General features: G+C 42.9%; 1 protein-coding gene and 1 long non-coding RNA gene across 3 annotated transcripts in view; one reads left to right on the plus strand and one right to left on the minus strand.

Annotated features, from left to right (window-relative positions):
* Window positions 1-26,031, minus strand: part of LAMA4 (laminin subunit alpha 4) — a 150,765-nt gene that overhangs the window by 111,974 nt on the left and 12,760 nt on the right. The window contains exon 2 of the mRNA XM_084776780.1: window positions 1,178-1,279. Within this exon, the coding sequence (XP_084632906.1) occupies window positions 1,178-1,279 (102 nt within the window). The remainder of the gene's footprint in view (window positions 1-1,177; window positions 1,280-26,031) is intronic.
* Window positions 1-26,031, plus strand: part of LOC311594777 — an 81,824-nt gene that overhangs the window by 11,631 nt on the left and 44,162 nt on the right. For both annotated transcript variants that reach the window (XR_014778210.1, XR_014778211.1), the window contains exons 3-5: window positions 1,116-1,318; window positions 7,987-8,182; window positions 13,321-13,391. This is a non-coding gene — a long non-coding RNA (uncharacterized lncRNA). The remainder of the gene's footprint in view (window positions 1-1,115; window positions 1,319-7,986; window positions 8,183-13,320; window positions 13,392-26,031) is intronic.

A 26,031-nucleotide genomic window follows, 5' to 3' on the forward strand; every position in this document is an offset into this window, starting at 1 on the left:
TTGGTCACATCATCAACAATGTACATTGTTAGTTCTACTGCATGCATGGGATTTCCCCCCAAATGTCACTAGGATTAAAATAACAGGAAACCGGAGATGAAAGCATTAAAAAGGGGTAGATTTTGGCAGCTGGGTATGCCTACAGGGCTGTGGAGGACATCCTGGATGTAATGGTTATTTAAGACTGCGGGGTGGGGTGGGGGGAGGGGAAAACAAATACCATGATTAGAAGAAAAACTACAAAACAACAAAATTTAACGTTTTGCCAATGAATTCTCTGTCTTCAGAAATGTGAAAACCACTAGGTTCATAATAAATGTTTTCTAATTTGCATCCTAATATGACATGTAAGTCAGATCGTACCAGTTATAATAAAATTGTCTGTTCAGTAGGGATAATTATTTTGAGTGTATTTAGGTAAGTATTGCTGTACTTTAAATAAGACTACTCTTGTGGTTTGGGAAAGGCTCCTTTTCCATGCAGAAGTCTGAAGCACAGAATTGTCCTGCTTTACAGCTGTTGAGGAGGAACATGTTTAGAGCATATGGACTTTCTAATGGCTTCTCCTGGAGCCACTCTGGTCAGCACCCCAGGGCTAAGTTTTTACTAGGTTGTTAATCTGTTCTTGAACACATGAAGTGTTCAGCAAGGCCATTCACACTAGCAACCTTCTGCATCTCTATCTGATGGTCTGAGAAACAGTCTGCTGAGAAGGAGGGGGAAAGTCTCTTTCAGGGGTCAATGCAGAACCAAGAGGGGCAGAAGGACAAAGCATTCACCTTCACTGGCTATTTGATTTAGACAACTCTTTAAAAACTAATTTTGATCCACAGACCCGATTATCTTACATGCCGTAGCGGCTTATGGGACAACTGCTTTATTCTGGTTTATGTGAGATGAAGCCAAGCACATGGCAAACTATACTATTACAGAGGAATTTGGAGGGTGGGAGTCCTCCTCTCTATATTATTTTCAACCCATCACCACGGGTCTCCAGCAGGAAGCCAGCTGCCAAAGGAGGGAAGACAGGACCCTCCTGGAGCACATATGCACGTTCATGCAAAGTCTCTGGGGTCATTTGCAATCAGAAGGCGTTGACATGCTTTGTTTTACAGGGAAAACTGAAATACAGAAGAGAGCTTGAGTGAGCGTTTGCAGCTGCATGTCCTTGACTTACCAGGCAGAGGCCGGAGCCATCCAGGCACTCGTGTGAATTGCCATTGCAGTGACAGGGGGAGCAGTCTCCTGACAACGTGCGGAAGAATCCAGGACTGCATCTCTGAAACAGACAGTGACATGCGTTTCCATTATTGGAAAGGTATATTCTGGGCAGCAGCTTCTGAGGAAAGTAATAAGAGATGGTTATTAAATTAAGTATTCTCAACAGAACTCGAATGTGGGCTGTTTCTATGGCCACTCCTCCAATGACAGAGCCTCACAGTCTTCTTTGTCGTGCAATTTCTTTCCTTCTTTTCACTTTGCATAAGAGGAACACTCTTAAAACTGTTATACATTGTGAGGAAGGAGGAGGAGATCTTAGGTAGCAGAGAGGGGGGGAGAGATGGAGAGAGAGAGAGAGAGAGACAGAGAGAGAGAGAGAGACAGACAGACAGAGACAGACAGAGAGAGGATAGAGGCAGAGAGAGAGAGAGAGAGAGAGAGAGAGAGAGAGAGAGAGAGAGAGAGAGAAGAGAGAGGGAGAGAGAGAGAGAGGGAGAGAGGAGGGAGGGAGGGGCAGGAGGGAGGAAGGGAGGAGGGGCAGGGGTAGTGGGGGAACTGTATTGAACGGTTGTAGCATTAGAAAGGTTGAGAACCAGCAACCTAGGTTGTTTCCATAGACCTATGGAGAACATCTCACACCCACACTGACCCGTTGCAGTTTGAACTGTCCTAGATACCAGGACAGTTTTCATTGCATCTGGCTGGAGTCCCTCTGACTGTTATGTGAACCCATTTCCTATTGCTTTTTTTTTTTTTCTGAAAAGAAAAACAAGTAAATTACAGTATAAAAACCCGCCAACCTGGACCCCTAAAACTACAGAGAAATGAGTAATTTACAGTATAAAAACCGCCCACCTGGACCTTAAAACTAAAATTGAATATGCTCACTTGAAGAAAGTACAAAAGATAATGATGGCAATTGTTTGTGATGCCAAGTCGGAGAAATCTCGCCCAGATGAAGGAGAGTCAGGCTGAGAGGGACCACTTGCTCTCTCATGTGAGTTTCTAGTACTTGGTAAGCCGTTTCCTTGCTTTCTCCAAACCAGGAGGGAACAAAAGAGAAAGGTACTAATGTCACAAGAAGAACTTAGAGCATTTGATTTCACATTATTTTTAACCTCAAGTAGAAACACCTTTGTTTCTACTATAATGCAGGATACAGGCAGTTGTATCTAACTGGCATATTCATATTCACCTCAGGCTATAGATTTCACGATATATACACAGGTGTCTACCTCACCGAAGAGATTCACATGACAGTAAGGTTCCTACGCGTGGGTTACCTTAAACTTCTCTGCTTTATTTAAGATGAATCCTGCTCATGACCAATAAAAACTGATTGGATGGCCCACAAATGTGCTGTATTTTGCAAGTCTCAGGGTCTCGGTTGTAACAGGAGCGGTTGGCAGTGGTGAACATAGGAATATAAATTAGCTTGGGAGCGTCCAAATGGTGGCTCTGGGGTCTATAAGCTCAACATATTACAGTCATTTTGGGAGCTCCAGATTCAGCTCTTCTGACGTCAAAGCCAAAGGATTTGTGTTTTATTAATAAACGCATCTGCATTTTAAAATAATTTCAGATTTACAGAAAAATTGCAGAGCTGCATTAAAAAAAAACAAAACAAAAAACTCCCTCAAAGATTCCACCATTGGATGCAGTGGAAAGATCTTGAGGGGCTCCATGTTTGCATGAATCGCTTGGTCAATGTGTGGTGATTTGCATGGTTTAGACCCCCCCCCCACCCCCCAGTAGCACAGCTGGGGCATAGGTGCTTTTGGAAAGCCAGCAGCACACATTCCTAATCCATCCCTCACCCTCTCCTAGGGTTTAATGGGTCTTTCTCAATAGTCCAGCCGCTGCCACTGCCCAGGCAGGACTGTGTGAGGGATGGAGTCACGCTGTGCCAAGTTTAAGAGGAGAGTTCAGCCCAGAGAGTTTATCATTATCCATTTATCTACTCCCTAGGCTGAGGCTGTGGCCTTGGGTGAAGGATGATCTGTCTTTAAGATTACTCCGTGAGAGATAGGAAGAAGAAGGGAGGTAGGGCGAGGGCTGTGTTGAGCAGGCATTTGGCCTCCAGCCAACAGGGCAGGGGAACCTGGTAAATTCCTTTCCTATTGGCTCTGTCCATCTAAAAGAATTATGTGTTACAATTGCTGTATCCAAATGGGAGTTGTGTTTTTTAAGGGTGGAAGGCTGGCGATTCTGTCGCCATCATGTGGGCCTGTGTACTGGGTATCTCGTACCTTGTGTAACAGGGTTTCAGGGACTCCCTCAAAAGCAGCTTAGTAGTTTGAGAGAAGTTAAATTATCCCAGAGCAAGGCAAGTTTAAAGCTATTTTTCAAAAAAAAAAACATGGAAATATTCCATCATGGTTTACAAGGAGTCCCAGACCTCTTTATTAAATGTCTTTCTGCAAGTCTGTAGGAACTGGCAAGATGTAACTTTTTTTTACCATTAAAACATAGACATTTTCAAGGCGGAAAGGAGAACTGTAATTCTCAGTGGTGTTCCTGGATAAACCCTGTCACCCACTGTGCCACAGAAAGGCCTATGGAAAAATAATGGTCTTCCTGTGAAGTAAACTCATATCTGTCACTTGTTTTCTAGAAGATTATATTTTATATGCTTTTAATTTCTTAACAGTTAAAAACTATTTTTAAATTTTTATTTTTTTGTGTATGAGTGTTTTGACTGCATGTATGAACGTGTACCATGTATGTGCCTGGTGCCCTCATAGGTCCAAAAAGAGGTATCAGATCCCCTGGAACTGGAATTATAAATAGTTGTGAGGTACCATGTGGGTACTGGACACTAACTGGGGTCCTTTCCAAGAGTAACAAATGCTTGTAAGTACTGAGCCATTCTTCCAAGCCCTGTGCATGCTCTTAGATGCCACCTTAAAGTCCTTTTTCTGTGTGAGAAGACTTTCTTACAGAAGACAATGATAACAATACATGGGTGAGCAAACTAAGGAAATTCAGAGGGGCTGGCCATGGCTCAGTTGGTGAATGCTCACACCGCATACGTCAGGCCTTGGGTTAGATCCCTAGCATACAGTGGGCGTGGTGGTGCTCACCTGCCACCTACTCTGCAGGTGGAAGCAGGAGCAATAGAAGTTCCAGGTCATCCGTGACATCACAGTGAATTTGAGGTCAGCCTGAACTACATGGGAGCCTGGAGAGAGCGCGAGAGAGCGTGAGAGAGTGCAAGAAAGGGCGAATGCAGATGACTTACATCTCTGGACCCATGGCTTGTGAAACAATATTAAGGATCATCGTGCTGAATACACTTGTGAAGTGTGGTTCCCAGCAATGTTATTCCACATTGTAAGAGATTCAGACCGATGCAAATCTCAGTCTTTTTTCACTATCACATGCTGATCTCAATGTCTAATTAAATTGAATGTTTAACCAATTGAACATGAATGTCCACGAAGTCCAAGTGTAGGTCATGCTGTTCAGTTTTCTCATTTTAGCTCACAGTAAACCTATGAACTAAGCTCTGTGGTCTTCATTTTACAGTTAGGGGCTTTGTGGTCTTCAGGGCTTTGTAAGTCTGTTAAGTGAAGAAATGAAGATAAGAAATGCCAGACTTGGAATTTATAATCTTTGTGGGGTTTTCCCCATTAATTTTGCACTTCTATTGAATCATTAACATATTCAAGCAAACCTTCCTTCTGGATAATTTTGTTTGCGAATTTTTATTGTTACAAGCATTACAGAGTAGGCTGAAATGGATAAAAAAAAAACAAAAACAAAAAAACGCAAAAGTTCTCTTTTACACCACAAAAGGATAGTCTAAAAACCCAGTGTTTAAAAGGTTATTAATGTGTGGAAATAATTAAATTGTATTTGACCATTTGCTCTTCACTAAATCACTTGTAGACCCTTTTTTTTTTCTTGTTTGTTTTTTGAGACAGGGTTTCTCTTTGTAGCCTTGGCTGTCATGATCTTGCTTTGTAGACCAGGCTAGCCTTGAACTCACAGAGATCTGCCTGCCTCTGCCTCCTGAGTGCTGGGAGTAAAGGTGTGCGCCATCACACTCAGCGGTAGACTGTGTGTGTGTGTGTGTGTGTGTGTGTGTGTGTGTGTGTGTGTGTGTGTACACCTGCCTGGCTCTGCCTCCCAGGTGCTGGGGCTAAACATCTGACCCTTTTGTGTTTGATTATTAAGTTGCCCCTTGTCATGTAGTTTTCTCCAGATCTATTAGGATTGGATTAACCAAGACCATTTACTTCTACCTGTGAAGAATGAGACAAATAGTTTTCATTTGCGTACTCTGTCACTGGTATAAGGTCTGGCTTGAAGTAAAAGTCAAGCCATGCACATACATTTATCTAAGTCTCCATTTATAGAAATTAGAACTAGGTGGGTGGAGGAAATGAGGTGTGGTTTTTTTACATGTGGCATTTATCCTTAAAGTAACCGGAGGTGACAATGTATGCTGCCAATATAGTTGTCACTATTTCCAGAAGTCATCAATTCATGATATAAATTATTTAGTAATGGAATTATAGTGATTTAAGATTAATTTTTAGCCAGGCATGGTGGCACACGCCTTTAATCCCAGCACTCGAGAGGCAGAAGCAGGCGGATCTCTGTGAGTTCAAAGCCAGCCTGGACTACAAAGTGAGTCCAGGACAGCCAGGGCTACACAGGGAAACCTTGTCTCAGAAAACACCAAAAAAAAAAAAAAAAAAAAAAAAAGGGTCAATTTTTAACAAACAATGTATTTGTGCAATTATTTTGTTAATTTTCCTCTCATTTGAACAAGTCCCCTTGAGAACAATTAGACTCATTCTTATAATAACGTCATCATTCAGCACACTTTTTGAGTGTCCTTTAAAATTGTGATTATGGGGGCTAGAGAGATGGCTTGGTTATTAAGAACACTTGTTACTGTTGCAGAGGACCCAGGTTTGCTTCCCAGCACTATCCATAACTCCGTTTCTATTTACAACCACCCATAATTCCATTTCCAGGGACCCAATGCCCTCTTCTGACCTTGAAGGTCACCTGGTATGCACATAGTATACATACATACATACGTACATACATACATACATACATACATACATACATACATACATACGTGCAGGCAAACAGTCATACACATAAAATAAATAAATGTAAAAATATTTAAAGCATTTTCAGTCCCAATCCTTCCGGTGTGGTGAACTTGTAAAGTTATTGGAATTATTACACAAATCAAGCACCCAGCTAAATAATAAGACTTTTTTGAAACATACAAAGGAACCCTACTGTGCTTCCTAAGTACTGTCACAGGAGAGCAAGTTAATCGACCACAAGCATCATTTCTGCAGAGACCTAAATATCTGGAATATCTTTAGAATTTCTGTGAAAAGCCTAATGAGTAAATAATTTAAATGCTCCAGTGTATTCTCTTGGGATTTAAAGTCCCCAATTGCCCATTAAGACAAAGTGGCAAATTGATGGCATTTGGGAAGACTCTGAAGGGGCCAGCGGAGGATAGGAGACACATCTTGAAGTCTCTAAATAGGTGAACTTATGACCTGGAGGAAATGAGCTAGGAATCTCCAGCTGCAGTAAACGACAGTGCATTAACTCCGATAAAACTCCATGACAAAGTCCACGCTCTCCAGCCTTGGTGCCTAAGCTCAGAGGACCTAGGCAACATTTGCAAATGACACTTGTAATTGTGTCCGTCGCCAAGGATCTCCAAACAGCTCATAAATATCAACAAGACTTCATCTTCCATCCTGAATTAAGACTTAGAATTTTGGCCCACCAGTTTTTGCCCTAATTAACAGACTTGAAAGGGAAATCTAAAGTTTTTCACCAGTATCCAGAGTTGTTAACTTACTTTCTACACTGATGCTTCTCAAATTTGAGAGTGCCCACTAAGCGTCTTTCTGCTTCGGTCTTTGCATGTATGTAGCAAGTCTATTTTCCTCTGGTTTCCAGGCAACAATGCTTTGACTCTGATTTCAGTGTGAACAGACTCTATTTTTTTGTTGTTGTTGTTGAAATAAATGATAAAATCACTTTAAGAACATTACGGGCACCAGCAACGACACAAAAACAAACAAATGAAAGGCCGAGAGAACAAACGAAGTTCTTTCTCACTTAGGGGGATGAAACCCAAAATGTCTTTGGTCCTTCACCATACCAGTTTGCATCTGCTTAGAACATGGACAGAATTAAGCATTGGGTGGTTCTGTTCTCAAGGAACTAGTGTTCAATACAACTGCACGTATCCAGACACATTCATTTAGGTTTGGTTGTGGAGGAGTGAGTCCAGGGAACAAACAAACTAATAAACAAAGAGAAATTTTATGGTTTTTTGTTTTTGTTTTGTTCATAAAAACAAAACGTAGAAATATCTGCAGCGGGAAACAGCTCCAAATTTAGCTACTGACAACTTTTAGTTCTATGTTTATTTTTCAGATGAGGCTTAATATGTCCTTATTTTTCACATATAAAACCATTGGCCAGGTAGCAGACTGAGTTAACTAAGTAAACCACCTTATGCAATGTGCTCTGCAAGGAGATGGAGGACGGACTGATTTTACTTAACGGGGGAGCGAATTACCCACATACTCTCCCTTGGGTATATTTCCAAGCACTTGTTTGCGTAATTGAAATTCCCTGCATTTTAATAGCTGAAGTTGATTTTTAGATTTTTTTTTTTTGACACTGATTTCACCATAGCTCGATTAGGAAAATGGTTTCAATGCTCCTCCGAGATTTATTTATTTATTTTCTCTCCTCTCAAAGGCATCTCTTCTGACGGCCACAGCAAAACAAGAAGAGCTAAACACGGATGGTGATGCTGCCGCCGCCGCCAAAGTGGCTCTTAGAGCTTCGTGTTTGAAGCTCAGGTCTAGGACCACCATGCCTTGTCTACTTCGAAAAGCATCCTGGCTCTCAGTTTAATCGCTGACAAGAAGGGGACAATGATTCAGATGCCCAGGTATGAGAGGATTTCTGCGGTGACTCATCGTAAGTCATGCCCCTTGGATTAGTTGGGTGAATGACTTACCAGGTCGTTCATCCTATATCTACATGTCTATTGCTCAACGTTGTTGTGGTTAATTTAAAAGGTTGTTATTAGGCGTATAATTATTACAGCGGTATTATGTAACCTGATTTTACAATCAGTGAAGACACAGACGCCTGATGTATTTTAGAACAGCCTATTTTCACCTGGGGCAAGGCAAACATTACCTCCTAAGCTATCTTCATTTATACCCCAGCTCCCGTCTGTCCCATGCCATCTGCTTCTATTTGATTTACCTCCCATCCATAGTCCCAAAATACTTGCTAAGGTTGTTATTTAGGCCATTTCTTTCATGTAGGACTTGAGAGTTCCTCCTCTGGGTCCACAGGGCTCTTTCCTATCTCATGGCGACTCTCCTTCTTCCTCCTCGGTCCTGCCGTCCTGTCCTGTCGGCTTCTCTCTCCCAAGATTCTCTTTGTTCAAAGTCTGCGAACCTTTGCTCCGCCCCTTCCTTCTGCCTTGCAAAGGTCTAGGCCTTTTATTCAGCCAATCAGGGAGGCAAGGTTCAGGGCAGCCACTAGATCTTGGGAGCCAGTAATTAGCACCAAAATACACAGCATCAAACTAGCCTCATTCTTGAGTTGCTCTCAGATGTATTCTCACTGGTGGAAACCACTGGTCCACTCAGAGACTTCAAGTTCTGTCACGTAGCCTGTGCATCAAATATTTACTAGGACTACAGATACCGGTAGACTCCGCTATGATGAAATAAATAGTCCTCTGTATTTGTAAAGGTGAAAGGATCAAACAAGAAGCTCAGAGCCCCTACCGCTATACAGACTTTCCATTCGGAGTGCTGGATTTGGGGTGACTGTTCTCACTGACATGGGTGAGCACGTGTTAGAATTTTCCCTTTAGAACATTACAACCCTTCATAAGGTGTCTCATCTACAGTAGTGACTGGCACTTACCCAAAGTAAGGAGGTTTCAGGGGTTCCCTTTTGTTGTTGTTGTTTGTTTGTTTTGGTCTGGTTTTGTTTTGTTTTGTTTTGTTTTTTAAATAAGCCTCCTGCTAACATCTGGCTCTCTGCTCTGGATTTTCCTCATAGACCCCTCATGTAACTGCCTTGTTCTTCTCACTCGTCGCTTTCTGGGTCTTGATTACACAGCCTAGACTCTGCCAATTTTTTTTTCTTTTTTTAATGTGAAGACTGACTCAGTCTTATTTAAATTACTGGGGGCAAGGGCAGTAGACACATTTCCAAGAAAGGAAGAGATTCAGTCTTCAGGGCTAGTTATAAGATCATTTAGAGGGAATGACCTCAAGTGTGACCATTTGGGGGATTTTGGTGACTCCTAAGGCATTTACAAGGAATTGTGTTGCCAGATGGCACCGTCTTTTTTTTTTTTAAGCGACAGCTAATTTATGGACAGATGCCAGCACTGAGCTCAGTGCTTTTTGTGGGCCATTCAATTTAATCATTACCATTTAATGGTCTGCAGTCTTGCAGTGTCTGCCTAAGGTATCTTTTCTTCTCACAAGAGGTTTGGAGGTTGGGCTGTTATGGATGACCAGGGCTTTTCTTCAGTGTTCTCAGACAAGGCTCTGTGTCGAGCAGCAGCCCTTGCTTCTGACGACACCATGGCTGTGTTGAGTCCCCTCTGTACTTCAGAGTTCCTCACCTAAGCTCACTTGAGAGGCCTTGCAGGGAGCGATTGGGAAAGATCTTTCCTTCCCCCTCCCCATGTCCTTTCTCACTGGTTCACAGACCACTGAAGGCATACCACTGTGACTTTATTAGAAAGAAGACATATGTCCCAAACTCCTTTTTTCTCATTAGCTAATCTTGCTTCTTTCAGTGGAACATAGAGGCCACTGGGTGGGAAATCTCATGCTTTCTTCTTTTTAAAATTCTCCATTTGGTTTGACTAATCTTTACGCCTTCTACCCATCTTATTTTTTTTCCCTCTCTGCTCTGGAATGCACATATCTGTGGCTTTTAGACACTGATCAATTTATCACCCTTCCCCCCTCCTTTCCCCTCCCCCCTTCTTTTCATCTTTCTCCCTCCTGTTACCTCTACCCATCAGCTTTCCGTTACTATAACAAAACATCCGGGCAACCGAAGTAACCTTTTAAGGACCAAGGCTCATGGTTTTAGTACTTGAGTTCATGGTCTTGGCTCTGTGGCAGCACAGTAGGAGGGTGAGGCAGAAGGAGGTCTGTTTACTTTATAGCAACCAGAAAGGAGAAGAGGAGAGGGGAGGGGAGGGGAGGACACCTGGGAATGAAATACTTGTTTCTAGGATGAAATTCTCCAATGACCTAAGTCCCTACTATCAGGCCCCACATCGTAAAGATTCTACCATCTCCCACTAGTGCCTCAGGCTGGGGAAACTTTAGGCACAGCCTTCAGGTAGGCACATCAGACTCAAATTTCAGCACCATCCATCTCTCCCGCAATGGCAGCTGTGAGAGGAGGCCGTATCCCCGGGTGAGGGAGGTAGGCCTTGACTGACTCTCTGGGCTCAGTTCCAAGCACACAGTCCATCAGCCCTACTATTTCATTCCCTCATTTCTTGCCCAGACAGTCTTCTCACCGGGACTCAGTCACCTTGGCTCTGCGTCTGCCATGCCAGTCTGTGCCTCCACCTACGACCTGACTTCTACTGCCAGTGAGGTGCTGAGAGTCAAGTCCCAGGACATCCAAGGCTTGGCTTCCCCAGTCTTGTTCTCATTCCCACAGTTAATATTGTTTAATTTTCTCCTTGAGATTCTTTCTGTCTTCTCTCAGGGAAACTCTCAATTCTTGTTTTTCTACTATCTTTTTCTTTATTTTTCAGGGAGCTTTGTCTTCCTCTGCTGCCCCTACTTTGCTAGTGTTTCCCAGGGCACCCGTCTCCCTCTGTTCTATCAACACGGCTTTGCCAGATGATGTCATGGTCTCCCACAAGGACATCAGTCTCCTATATCATGGTGACTAGTGAATCTACATATCTTCAATCTGGCTCTTTTATGTCACTTCTTGCTTCTAAGTTCATGCCATACCGGCCCATAGACTTCCATAGACATTCCACTCCATAGACATAGAATTTAAGGTTTCCCATGCCAACATTATCATAACCTTTCCCAAACCTATTTTCTTCCCCTTCATATTACACCTTGGTGAAAGATAAGGATAAAATAACACAAAAAGAACAAGTGATGAAGTAACATCGCTCAATTGCACAATATAATTTTATATATGTATAAAAATGTACTTCTTATAAATGTACATTTTAGAAATACTTCCAAAAGAATGAATTCCTCAAGGATGAGGGGAAAAATTGCTCACAGAAGGGCAAAGGACACACACTATGCTGCCTCTTCTTGGCAATCACCGCGACATCAGTATTTCAAGCCTGTGTTCTGAGGGCAGGCTTATGCAGGTGAGAGACCAACCAACGAGGCAAACTCAGCATCTTGACCCCTTAGGAACTTGCTCTCTATGCTCACGGCCCCTGTGTTGGGATGGACACAGACAGTCTCCAAGCTCCTGCCTGTGCTGAATACACAAGCACTGTTGACTGAAGGTCAAGCAGGTGTGTTGTGCTAATTGGAGTTTATGTATTGGCTGTCTGCTGACACTCAACAGTAGCTACGGTTGTTTTCAGAATGGAGACCACAGATGGGTTTTCACGGGGGGAGCATTTTGACCCTGACATTGTTGATAAGAGCTACCATATGTTCATAGGAGGAAGACAGGATCAATTTTAGGAAGCTTTAATATAATATTTAAATCCTCTACATGCAAACACTCCTTATTGTCTCATGGGTTAGCTAAATTCCCATCTCCTACCTCCCTTTGGACATTGATATCCCATAGAATTAATGCTTTACCTCTAAAATGCTGTGAAGACACTTCTCACTTGTTTCTAATACCATGATCTTGGGTATTTCTCCTTCCTGAGTTATTTTACTTACACCCCTCCCCAACACATGCGCGTGCGTGTGTGCATGTGCATGCGTGCACCAGACTTTCTCTCTTCAGTTTACTTTTTATATTAGAATAACTTTTAAAAGATTTTATCACACTACTTTTCTGCCTCTTAATGGCTACATGAATAAATAACATTCTGAGCTTAACATCCAAGGCTTTGCTATAGAAACCCAATATCTTTAAGAGGAGCCTCAACTCCCTCTACCTTCCCATCTGTAACATGTTCTTGCCTAACTTGCCTTTGCATATATTGTCACAGAAGCCAAGGGTGTCCCTTTCCCCTCCCATCCTTTGGGAGCACTTTTCCTGGTCTCTCAGAGTTAGTCACTCACATGACATGCTACGGACACCTCATTAGAGTTCACAGAACACAATAGTACAATCTTAACATTTCATCCCTGCTTCCCTGTGATCACTGATTGGACCATGAAGACAGAGACAGTGTCTTATTCACTAGCTATGCCTGGGATTCACAAATAGCAAAAAGATACTGGAAATGCCATCTGGAAAAAGTCTCTCCGAGTCAGTAAAGAATGAGCCACATGGGAGCAAATGTGCAAACACTTTGGAAAGAATCTGGCAGATCTCACGGCACACGTATTTCTAATTATGAATGAATCTTCTACTACTGAGGGGGAAAGCCAGAAGCTTAGAAGAAATAGTATGATATTCATGTTACATCTAAAGCATGCACACCACACAGTACCTTGTGTAGGGATGCGCACATACAAATATTACTGAATCATGAGAGGGAATCTGAAAAAATCAGCCTCATTAAAGAAATAGAAATGAGATTAGGGCCTCTATATTGGCAATATTTAATTTAGTAAGCTCTATAGAGGATATACAAATGGCCACCAAAGCCTGAAAGGAGTAAGAAAAGAAAGAAAAGCATATGACATCATGTAGGCTGTGCACTGGGTTTCCATGTCTAGACCCAGTGAGCTTCTCAGGCATCATCCCCAGGACATCACTGATGTGGTCCTGACAAGGACTCAGATGCTCTTGTATACGATGCTCCTTCACTTCCTGGCTACTCACTTTGTGTAACCTTGCCATTACACATGGTTAAAAAAATGAGCACTAGATTTCCTCACTTAATTTGCTCTTCCTTTGTTTTCCACATTACAGCTGAGTTGCCCTCCCACAGGACATCCGTTTGCAGGGAAAGCACTCATCAGCTTCTAAGTTCTGCTGGACAGGTATTTAATAATATTTTAATAGCCTTTTATTTTGGTGGTAAACTTATTTTCTCGAGGCTACCAGTGAAACCTAGAGAGTTTTAAAATGCCTACTTATTTTGACTGGGATTTTCTCTTTTTTTAAAAAATACTTATTTTATTATGTCTTATGTGTATGAGTGCCTGCATGTATGTATGTACACCATGTGAACCCAGTACCCACAAAGGCCAGAAGACATTGTCTCCACTGGGACCTGAGTTATAGATGGCCGTGAGCCACCAGGTAGGTGCCCTTAACGAATGAGATGTCTTTCCAGCTTCTGGTTGGACTTTTCTTAAGGCAAAGTTACAGACTCTTTTTTTTTTTTTTTTTTCCGAGACAGGGTTTCTCTGTGTAGCCTTGGCCATCCTGGACTCACTTTGTAGACCAGGCTGGCCTTGAACTCACAGCGATCCGCCTGCCTCTGCCTCCCAAGTGCTGGAATTAAAGGCATGCGCCACCACGCCCAGCCCCCAGACTCTTAACATCACTGACAATATCTTCATTTCACAATTGGCAGATAATCTAACACCCAAGTAGTAGAAGCTCATTCACCGCCAATTCTTTTTTCTAAGAGGATTACTGGGGGCCAGTCTCTGCGGGCCCTTTCTTGTCAGAGCCCAAGACAGCAATAGAACTCTAGCCAGTGCTGCCATTCCATGAACAGAATACAAAAAGACTGACCCACAGGCTAGACACACAAGGTCTCTCTAGCTGGCCTGGAGCCAAGGGGGGAAATCAGGAAAAGTTGGCAACAATTTAAGATGAAAACAAAGCTGGGTTGTGGGATTGAAGATCATGTTCTTGCAGCTTGCTATTTGTATTTCTTTTCTCGCTATTCCTTTAATAAATAAAGGGGGAAAACAGAATTGAAACGGTTGGTTGGGGCTGTGGATGTGGCTCAGTGGTAGAGTGCTTGGCCAACGTGGACATAGCCCTGGCTTCAATCTCCACAGCTGCTCAGGATGTACACCTGTAGTCCCAGCGCTTTGGAGAGGAAGCAGATTCTGAAAGATCAGTCTAAAGTCATCCTGGGCCACACAGGGAGTTTGAGGCCAACCAGCCTGGGACACATGAGATCCTATCACAAAATAACAAAATGAAATAAAAACCATCTGATAAGTGTAGATGATTGTAGAAAGGGTTTCCCTAAAAGAAAAGAAATGAAAAAAAGAATTTTGGAAGGATTTCCTTGACATGATCTGTCAACCAGATAGCGGTGGAGGCAGGGGATTCGTTTCAATGACATCTTCCTCCTGACCCAGCACCCCCTTTCTTCACTGGTGGAACCCTGCTTTGTGGGTAAAAGCTGTAGCCTCCGAAGTGGAAGCTTTTGCTGGCAGAGTTCCTTTTCACAGTGCTGGGTTTCTCTGGGCTGTGGGGAATGAGTTGCCTTGAGCCCTCGTCCCACGGGTGGAAGGATCTTAGCAGATTCACTGGTTGCAAATGCCCTATGTCCTTCCATTCACTGCTGTGATAACCTACTCACACTTTTGCCAATGAAGCGATGTTCTCTCCTGTTTCCTGGCCTCTTACCCTGTTACTTAGCCTTTCTTGGTTGGGAGTCACAGAAATATTCCAACCACAGCAAAGCCATTATCTTCTTGACTATCCTGGATTTACATTTAATACAATTTATCTCCTCCCTCAGCAATTATTGCCCTCTGTTCAAGTAGGGAGTTCTCTTTAAGAGCAAGCACTATAAACTTCAATGTAATGACAACAGAATTTTAAGCGATTTCATTAGGGGTCAATGGGTAGGAAACAATGTGAGTAAAAACGTTTCCTTCAAGAACTTCTGGGGGTAACAAATATGGGACTGAAAAATAGTGTAAAACCTTAATTCTACCTACCTAAGGATTGGAATGGCTTTATCTCAAGATGGGCCACATTTTATATGTATTTATAATCTTCTTTTACAGCTTATAGAAATCTGAGAAGAAGGACACTCCCCCACTGTTTAGCTGGTAGAATCAAAATAGGTATTTAAAGCAAGAACCTGCTTCAGCTAATCAGTTTTGACAGGGTTTTCAACAAAACCACTGTGCACAAGATCTCACAGGGAATAAACTGAGGAAACTTCATAGATGATTATTATTTTTTCTTTCAAATGTTTTATTCTTCCCTTTTTATTCTCCTGGCAGCTCTGTGGGTCTTCTGCCCCTGCAGGAATATGTACATTTAAATGCCACTTCTTCAGAACTTACCTCCCCAAATGGCTGGATATAATGAAAAACTTTTCCTTGGCAAAATTAAAAATGTCCAATCTCAACTCCCTGCCCTTTGTGGAGCGGGCATTGAGCACATCCTTGTTTAATGAACAAATGAATTTCTCCATAAATATGCTTGTGTTTGGGATGCCTCTGGCTTTTAGACCCCAGGGACACTGACTCGGTGTCCTGCAATCTACTCCTTACAGTTCCCTACAGCTAATGTTCTTTGGAGATGACCTGGGACAGCAGAATGTTCTAGATCCTTGGAACTTCAGTTTCAGTCCTGCCACTGGGGAAGCTTTGCTTAGGTAATTTAAATTTCAGCTCCTGCTCCCTTTTCTAAGACACGGAAATGATTGGCACTTTATCTTCTAGCGTGGTTGTGAGGATCGACTAGCTTTGTGTATTTAGGTCCAATACAAGGGCAGAAAGCAGAGAGCTCAGAGTGTCCTCCCTTTTTGTACTCGCTGCCTGTCTGTTGTGACCGCAGCTTCTTGGTGGTGAGCTATACCTCTCCTTGTCTCTATGGCACACTGCTCAGTAGTGGTGTTCTTCGGAGCTACAGGCTCACTGCCTTTCTTCCTCAGAACACATACTTCCTTGAGAGCTGTGACTGGAGTTATTTGATGTGTCACTGAAATCCCTCAGTGCCCTCACAGAACAGGTGCGCAATGACAGTGGCTGTCTTGACCGGACCTGTTGTTACAGAATCGCTGAATGGCAGGGCTGGGAAGGACCACAGTGAAATAAGGCCCTTACTTTTGGTAAGGCTTTTTACACTGAACCAGGCCCTATCACCTTTAGTGCTCCTTGCACTAAGCCATACTGCCTAATGATGATGGAGGAAAAGAAAATGATTATGCCAGGAGTGCTGGCGCACATCTTTAACCTCTGCACTCGGGAGGCAGAAGCAGGCAGATTTCTGTGAACTGGAGGCCAGTATGGTCTATATAGAGAGTTCTAGGCCAGCCAAGGCCACATATTGAAACTCTGGAGAGAGAGAGAGAGAGAGAGAGAGAGAGAGAGAGAGAGAGAGAGAGAGAGAGAGAGGACATTTTTTATACAGTGAACCATCCCTTATTGTCCATGTCTTACAGACACACACACACACACACACACACACACACACACACACACACACACATTATTGAGACAGGCTGTCACTCTGTAGTCCTGGATGGTTTGGAACTATGCAGACCCAGCTGGCCTTCCACTTGTGAATATCTTCCTCTCTCTGCCTCCTGAACCATATATCTCTAGGCATCTATGAGGTGCTACGCGTGGTGGGTACAGCAAACACTGTTAACATATTCACATTTTCTCTATGAGCATATGGCTGACTCCAGAGACTGACCATCAGCCCTCTGTAGTTATTTGGTCTGGTGCGCATCAACTATGCTTAATTTAACAGTCTTAATCTGTTTTAATGTGTGCGGATAGAACCAGACTGTGAAGTAAATAATGCTGATTCCTCATTAACACTTCTCTTGTGGGAAGTTGATTGCATGACCTCCAGCTGTGTATCGGGCACCTCCCTTGTTCCGTTTGAGAGATCTGACAATAGGCCCTGGGAAAGGATGCCCTTTGTGTAACAGACTCTGGTGTGGGTGCAGGTGTTTCCCCTCATGAACCAGAAGCAGATGTCTGGTCAGGAAGAATATATGGCAGTCTGACATATTTCTGGATGCATCTAACAGGAGAAATATGGTCCATAAATTGTACTAATAAAATATCCTCATTGAAAACTGGACTGAGCCATGAAATGCACACCTTTGTCCTTCAACGGCAAGAAAGGGTAAATCTCGCAGAGAACTTGGGATTGGTTCTGAATTTGGGATTGTATACTGAATGCCCGGTCTCCCTTTGGTGTATCTTATGAGACATATGAAACACATAACCATGAGATTCTGTGTCACTTTCTTATTTGTAAAATGTTAGCCATAGATACACTTAACACGTCTGCTGTGTGTCAAACATCAGGCTCAGAAAATTGGAATGGACCTTCAGATCAGGATCCAATGACTGCAGAGTGGTGACAGACTGTGTTCAAACAGTTCATAAGTAAATAAACAGACTGAGCACTGACTGCTCCGAGAAAGGAAGAGAAGCAGTGCATTACAAGCCCAAACATTACTCCTTTAATGTGGGGTGCTAATGAAAACCAAAAGAAGAACTCTCTGAACATATGCTAAATAGTCATTTATAAAAGATGAACTACATCCTGAACTGTTCACAAACTATTTCTATTATTTTTAGGATATGAATAGTGTTAAGAATTAACACAGTGCTTCTATCTTTTCATGATATTTGGGGCTATAGCCTATGTGTTTTTCCTTTCTGGTTTCCCTGAATATTTCATTTTGACTGTGTGTGTGTGTGTGTGTGTGTGTGTGTGAGAGAGAGAGAGAGAGAGAGAGAGAGAGAGAGAGAGAGAGAGAGAGAGAGAGAGAGAGAGAGAGAGAGAGATCTTTCAAGTTCAGCCATGTAAGGAACATAACCTGTGATGGTTGTTTAGAAACAACCATGGCGGGTAGTTGCAGAATCATTTTATAAACTGTCATCTGTAGCTTTGGAATTTTGCTCTCACATAACCACTGCAATCTGGAGAGTTTTTCTGTGGTAGGATGTTTATAAAGGTGAAGATAAAATTCACAAAGTTAAGTAAAACGAAGAGCCTTTGAAGGGCATGGCAATGCCCACGGTGCTGCCAATCTCACCCACGAACTTCCAGTCAGTGACAATAAAACAACGCACAGTCCAGAGGGGGAAATGGATAGTGGTGGCTGAGTGTTTGCTTTTAACAATTCTGTTATCTGTTATTTGAGGGGGAAATCATGCTGATTTTAAAACAATACTTTAGTACAGATGTTTCCAGACCCCTTCCCTGATCCAAGGAAACGAAATACCATTGAGTAACAAGGCCAGATTTAGAGATGGGGCTTGTTCCAATATAAACATTTCTTAGTTAGCCCTTCTCCATGAAACTGCATAGTCAATTTTTCCATAGACACTGGGAAAGACAAAGCGGTTAACTTAAAAGGCGTTCTCTCCAGCCTGCGGTATGGAGACCCTGGGATGGTAGTTCCGAGAAGCCCCTCATGGGTCACTGTCTTAGGTTGAGTGTTGACATCTCCACTGGGGCGATAGAGAAAGCTGCATGCATCCCAGACAGAGAACTCTATTCTGTTTAGGCTTCTGGTGTTTGGTATGGCCATTTATTCACTTGGTGTTTCTGTTTCATATGCCATTGTTTACTTAAGGCTTTGCTTAGGGCTTGGCACAAAGCACACATCCAACAAATAACTGGGGAAAGCATAAACAAGTGAGTTGAGTACCAGTTATACTGAAGGCACTTGCAGGGGCCATTTGGGGAGCACAGATGACTCACACACTGTCCCACCCTGTACTCCTTCACTAGGGGTGTCTAAGGCACGCCACTCGCCACTGTACACTAGTGTGGCAAGAACTGTAAGGTTCTTATGTAACTATTGAGAGGTACAGAGAAATGCTGCCACACTGAAGAGGATGCAGGGATGAGTTTTAGCAGGGAAGTGAGGGAGTCCTGAACAACTCTCGGATGGGATGGTATTTGTATGGGGTTTTCCGGAAGGAGAGAACGGAAGCCGAAGGGTTGGGAACGATGGGGAAGAATTTTCCTTGGTTTTGTATGGGAGAGAGGCTTGAGGTTAAGTTTTTGTCTGCTGTCCACAGGGCAAGCATCAGTCACTTCTAGTATTCCATCTCAATAAAGATACCACATGGATTTGCTCCTTTTGCTTGCTGGAATTTTCTGGAAAGGTTAAGTGCATACCAGCAATTAAACTTCTGTGACCTCCTCAGCTGACATGATGCTCACAGGGCTCTTTCTCCACACTCTGTCAACAATACTGAAGACAGCATCTAATCCCTGGAATCAACGTCAGGTGGGCCTGGAAGCTTTGTTAATTCTTTATGGCCACTAGCATCCCACAAGTCACTTTTATGTGGCTCAAGAGGAATTTTGAAAGTGACAATAAATTTCAAGTTACAACTTATAAATAGGGACTTTTTTTTTTTTTTTTTACTTCTATCCTCTTTCATTCTATCCAGCTGAGCTGAGGAGGAAATGGAGAAAACATTTGGGTTTGTGGCTGAGTACTGCAAGGCTGAGTTAACTCCTAGAGAGCCTACGAAGAAAGCTAGAACCTAAACTCTTGGTTCTCCGGCCTCTGCTGTCCATAACTCAATCTCCAGGGGGCTCACCCAGAGCAGGTAATTGCTCTAACTGAAAGTTTTGACTATAGTATTCTAAATTTTTCTTCCTTCCTTGAAATTTGTAAGCTGCTTTGATGGTTGAACCAAGCTCAAAGGAAATCTATGCTTATTTCTTACTTTGAGGGAAAAAAAACCGCCACATTTTTTCTATGAATATGATCTTATGCTGGAAGATTAAAACAGAAAAGATCGCAATCAGACAAAAGCTGAACTTCTAAATAAACGAACTTGAGGCTATAGTGCCTTAGAGTTAAAAACATAATCTGATGCTTACTGTTCCAAAAAAGCAAATGGAAAAATCAGACAAAAAGAGCAGGAAAAAAAAAAAGGTTATTTCCAATGAAAATTTGATGTACTATATGTCTAAGAAAACAGGCACATACACACAGCATGTATTCTGTTTGTTGAAATAACAATAAATATTTGGGGGGATTAGAAAAAGCCCAACCCTTTAGTTAGAACCTGGAGGTTTTAAGCACCTTAGAGAGTGCAGTAACCTTCCTTAATAAAGGATAAACCTTACTTTATCCTTACTGCATTTATATCACCTTAAATACCTTCTGTACTGAGGCACTTCTTCATTTCAAAGACTCAAGATGAACCAAGCATGGCAGTATCCACCAGACTGAGCCACTTGCATGGGCCAGATAGAGAGAGAGAGAAAAAGCAACAGCAACAAAAATAGATTCCCTACGCGTATGTAGCAGACGTGCAGCTTGATCATCATGTGGGCCCCTGACAATGGGAGTAGGAACTGTCTCTGACTCTGTTGCCTGCTTTTGGATCCCTTTCCCCTAGCTGGGCTGCCCTGTCCTGGCCTCAGTGGGAGAAGATGCACTTAGTCCTGCTGGGACTTGAGGTGCCATGGTGGGTTGGCATTACTTAGGGACCTCCCCTTCTCTGAGAAGGAGAAGTGGGATGGGGGGGGGCGGAGGTGTGAGGGCGGGACTGGAAGGAGAGGAGGGTGGTGCCTGCCTGGGATCAAGCTGTCAAGTGATTAAATAAATAAAAACTTTAAAAAAGAAAAAGAAAGTGAGCCAAGTAGTGGGCAGCGGACTAGAGCTATGGTACCCCTCTTATGTCTTATTATTCTGCTGAGCACAGAGGGGCTGCCTTAACCTTCCGCAGTCCCTTTTATTCCGTCTTATACTACATCAAGGCACCTCTTGCTGTTGTTTAAGTCAAATCTGGACTGTATCAGAAAATCTAACAGTTCTGCTGTGAATTGGCAGGTTCCTTTGGAGAAACGGATATTTAGTGTCCCTGCTGAGTATAAAGAAGACACTTTTCAAAACCAAGAGTGGAAAAGCTCTCCCAATACAAGGGGGAGATGGTGGGATTGTTACAAAGTAGGCTGAGAAGGTCCCAGTGGGGCACAGATGTGAGCAGAACACCGGGAGCTATGACACATTGATTTCCTCAGTTAATTTCTTACATTTCCATTATTTTGCAATATAACAGGGGAGTTCCTGAGATCGTGCAGAAACCTGACCGTGGGCTGTGCAGGGGGATTACCAGACACGATGTGCTCTGGGGATGATGTGAAAAATCTCTTTCTGCAGTTGCTCTGCGACAAAAGGGTTACTGTTCACACTTGAAACACACCTGTCTCTCTCCTTTCTTTAAGATCAAGGATTTGTTTTTCACTTTTATGTTGCCCATCAGAAAACGTTAGCCAGAAATTCTTAAGTCCTTTTGCCACTTGAATGTTTTAGTTCTAAACGTTAAGTGTGCAGAGTGAAACCTGGAGTGTTGACAGCTGTATGAAGCCATGGCTAAAAATCTCTAAAATGAAAGGAAAGGGGTGGTTAGTGTCACTATAAATTAAATTCAAGATTAAAGAGAAATATAATGACTCCAAGCCAAAAGAGCTTCTAATGTGTAGAGTGTGATCTCTCTCTCTCTCTCCCCCCCCCTGTGTGTGTGTGTGTGTGTGTGTGTGTGTGGTGTGTACATGTGTGTGCATGCATGTATATGCATGGGTGAGAGGACATTACTAATCTGTCACTTTTGACCCTATTTCCTGAAATGAGGTCTCTCACTGAACCTGGATCTGTCATTCAGTGAGCCCAGTGGTCCTCCTGTCCCACCCCCCACTGTGCTAGGGCTACAGCTGTGACACATGCAACTATGCATGGGTTTGTTTTCTTTATGGGAGTACTAGACATCCACACCCAGGTCCTCAGGTTGTAGAGCAAGGGCTCTTATCCATGGAGGAGTCTCTCCAGGCTCCCAAACCTCGAATGTTTTAGTAACTAAATTAGTTCCAAGCCATACACAGCTACATAAGACTCAGCAAGAAGGTAGCCATGGATTTTTGTTTTAATATGATACAACCCATTGGACGATCCAGCAGAGTCATCTCTAGGTAATCCTCATGCCTTGTCTTTGTGTGTTCCATGCTGTGGGATACAGTAGGAGGCTAGAGGTAGAGCCCGGTGGTAGAGCACTTGCCTAGCAAGGACAAGGTTCTGGGTTTAGTGCCCAGCATCTCAGACAAATAAGCCCATGACGTAGGAGGGGAGACAAGCTACCCGGAAAACAAGGAACTTGGCTGAGGTTCCCATTCCTGACTGTCTGGGGGACCTTGGGAAAGTGACTCAAATTCTGGCACCAATCTCTTCCTCTTGAACGATAGTAGCACAACAATGGTTCCCCGCTGTCTGGAATGCTGTGAAACTTCCTGCTGCCTTGGAAGGGTTACCTGGTAGATAGCATCATGTTTCACAAATAGATTAGCAACAAGTGGCCTGGGTTGTAAGGCAGTCACGAGGATTAAAGCTGGAAATATGTAGGGAAACACACCATGAACAATGACGCTTTGCAAGTATCGACACTTTTCAATGGAGTTAGTTGTCACTGGAAATTCCTTTGCTTGGAAGTTGTGAGTGATATTTTTTCAATGTCAATAACTTTGTAAAAAACTCCTCTCTCCTTTCCACTTCTCCCTACCCCCCACCCCACCCCTCCTCTCCCCCAGATTCACTCCTTCTCCATTTCCCTTCAGAAAAGAGCAGGCCTCCTAGGGATATGAACTGAATATGGCATAATAAATTACAATAAGACTAGACACAAACCCTCATATCAAGGCTGGGAGAGGCAACCCTGTAGGAGGAAAGGGGTCCCAAGGTCAGGCGCAAGAGTCAGAGACCTCCCCACTCCCACTCTTAGGAGTTCCACAAAACTGTGTATAACTTTGAGAAAGCTGAGCTCTGCAAAGGGCACAGGAATTCACTAGATGATAAGTTATTCTGAATATTTTGTCATAAGGCAAAATTTAAAAAGATCCGCAGTGAGATTTGGTCACACTGAGATACACAGGGAACAGTTTGTAAAACAAGTGGCAAACTAAAGATAAAATTTTAGATGTTTGGTTTTTTTTTTATTTTGATTGTTGGTCTGTATGGAATCATTTTGGCTTTTAAGAGGCAGGGTTTTGGACAACACAGGGAGTGCAATACTCTTTAGAGAGAAGAGACAGCAAGACTGAGACCTGCCTTTTTAATGCTGTGTGGAGTTAGCAAACCACCCAGTTTATATTAGAATGGAATGGCTCTTGTGATAGAATAGCAGTTTAGAAAAAGAAAAAGTTAACATCTGGATCCTGCTAGGAAGACCAAAAAGATAACGGTTAACACGTCTGCCTGTCACCACCCCCACCCTCTTTCCACTAATCTCTTCGTTGTTTTTCTCAGGACTTCCAGGTAATGAGTGAGACAAAAGTGGAATTTCCTAGGAAAGGGCCAAAAATATCAGACACGGAAAAGGAAGCATAAAAATATCTCTTTGGAGGGCACCAATTGTTAAAGACCGTAGCTCATGTTTGCAGGTGCTCAGAGCATCCACAATTCTGCACAGCCAACTGCTAGTTCTGGCTGGAGGCAGGTGTGTGTCCTGCTGGGATCTGCCAGGAAGATGGATTTCAATGACACTTTGGAGCTTTGTCGTGGTTTATAATGTCAACTTCCGAAGTCCCTGAATAATAGTTTTCAAACACAATGGCACAGAGAAACCCTACTAGAACAAACAGTAAAGCCCGTGAGGAATTCGCTCACAGCTCACGTGAAGCAAAGATAGTCTCACAATGACGGAATGTAAAGCTGTTGACTTAGTGGGGCTGGTGTTAAAGGTCCCTGCACACACGCCGCCCCCATGATTAAATATATCTCTACAAGTATCAGCAGTCCTGCTGCCTTCTCCCTCATCTCTGCTCTCCAAACATGGGACATACCATCTTGATAAAGCCTTGACAGCGACCTGAGTCTGTCTTCTCTCTCTTTTAGATGGCAACTGCCACACAAGTGTAGAACCTTTTATTCTCTCCCGGACAGTCATCAATGCACAGTACATGTCACCCGTATTCTGGGCTGTCCGCTACCCAATGCCCAATTCATCCCTGTTCCAGCTTAAGGTTTACAGAGCACAATCTTCCTTGTGTTTCTGTTTCTTCTACGCTGAAACCTTCAGTGACTCCCTGTTGTGCAGTCTAACCAATTGGGACTGTTACTCTTCCACATGTGCCTTTGTCTTCACTCACCTTGTCCCCTCCCCCTTCTGCCCCCCCCCCAAACCTTAACAGTCCCAATGAAAAGCCACATGGCTCATGCATTAACTTGGTCACTTTCCATTAGAAACAACCATTCTTTCTAAACTGTCCAAGCTTTTATAATATAACAGTTTCATTGCTTACATTAGTGTGCTTGTTCTAGCTCTCTATGTTTTATTCCTATTTGGAGGATGCATGACATTTACTGGGCATTATAATAAGGTTAAGGCTGTGGGTGTATCCAGCTTTCTTGCCTTGACCTCAATAAATTACTTTATGTTGAATAAGACAGTGAAGGCTCCAAAGTTGATTAAAACAAGTCCCTAAGTGCCTAAGGAAAACAAGATGGTAATTCAGGGCTTATGTTTAAGAATATATTTATATTCTTTTATATTAAATGTATTTCTAATATTTAAAAAATAGAATTAAAGTTGCTTGTACTATATGTATAAAAATGTACAACCAATATGAAATAGTAACACTTTCATTTTTTGGCTAAAGTTCAAATAAAACAATGACACTATTTTATCAGCAACTCTAGCTCATTAAATGTTGTTGAACATTTTGCTAAGCAAATGCTGTGGATTGAATCAAACCCCTTGGTTCAAATGCTGAGACACTCTAATTTCCAGTTTGATTGTGCTATAAGACAAGGCTCATAGGGAGATGATAAAGCCTAAATGAGGTCACATGGGCAGGACCTTGCTGTGACATGGCTAGTGTGTGTTGTTGTTGTTGTTGTTGTTGTTGTTGTTGTTGTTGTTGTTGTTGTTCTTCTTCTTCTTCTTCTTCTTCTTCTTCTTCTTCTTCTTCTTTGTTTTGAGACAGGGGTTTTCTTTGTTAGCCTTGCCTGTCCTGGACTCATTTTGTAGACCAGGCTGGCATTGAACTCACAGCGATCCACCTGCCTCTGCCTCCCGAGTGCTGGGATTAAAGGTGTATGCCACTACGCCTGGCTAGTGTGTTCTTCTAAAGATACCAGAGATGCACATAAGGAAGGCTTCAGGAAATGTGTGAACGTGGTCTTCTACCAGCCAGAAAGAGAGCCTCACCCTGCAACCCTGAAGACCTTGGACTTCAGCTTGCAGAACACTGGAAAAAGTATATGTCTGCTGTTTAACTGGCCTCTGGTCATGGGGAGTCTGAGGATCACCAGGCTCAAAGGTGTCCCCCTCCAGGATACAAGAGGTTTCTCTGATGACTTCTGGGTGCTGGATGCGCCCAGACCTAACCTGGACTGCTGGGAGCAATGCCGTTTTACTTCTTGCTCCTTGTTCACTTCTCTCAGACAACATGTTTTCTACAGTGCTTGGCAGTTTCTAGGAAAGGAACTAAGATGCTTCTCTTTGTTCTGAGTTCAATCCTTTTTGTTGTGAGTTGCCTTTCTTTTCCCACAGTCACTTGTAGGTACAAAAATATGGGAGAAAATAGACAGTTTCAGCACAGTTCCCTGTTGATTGACCTGTCAATCATTTCTCTGGAAGCAGCTCAGGTTATTTCCTCATCCTTTTGAAATAGTTTTCAGTCATGAGTCCACTCAAGACACCCCTAAAGAAATGAATGCTCAGCAAAGCTTGGGACATGTGAATACATACATGTTCAGAAATT

Source organism: Acomys minous (assembly GCF_964271855.1).
Source record: "Acomys minous genome assembly, chromosome: 3".
Lineage (NCBI taxonomy): Eukaryota > Metazoa > Chordata > Mammalia > Rodentia > Muridae > Acomys > Acomys minous.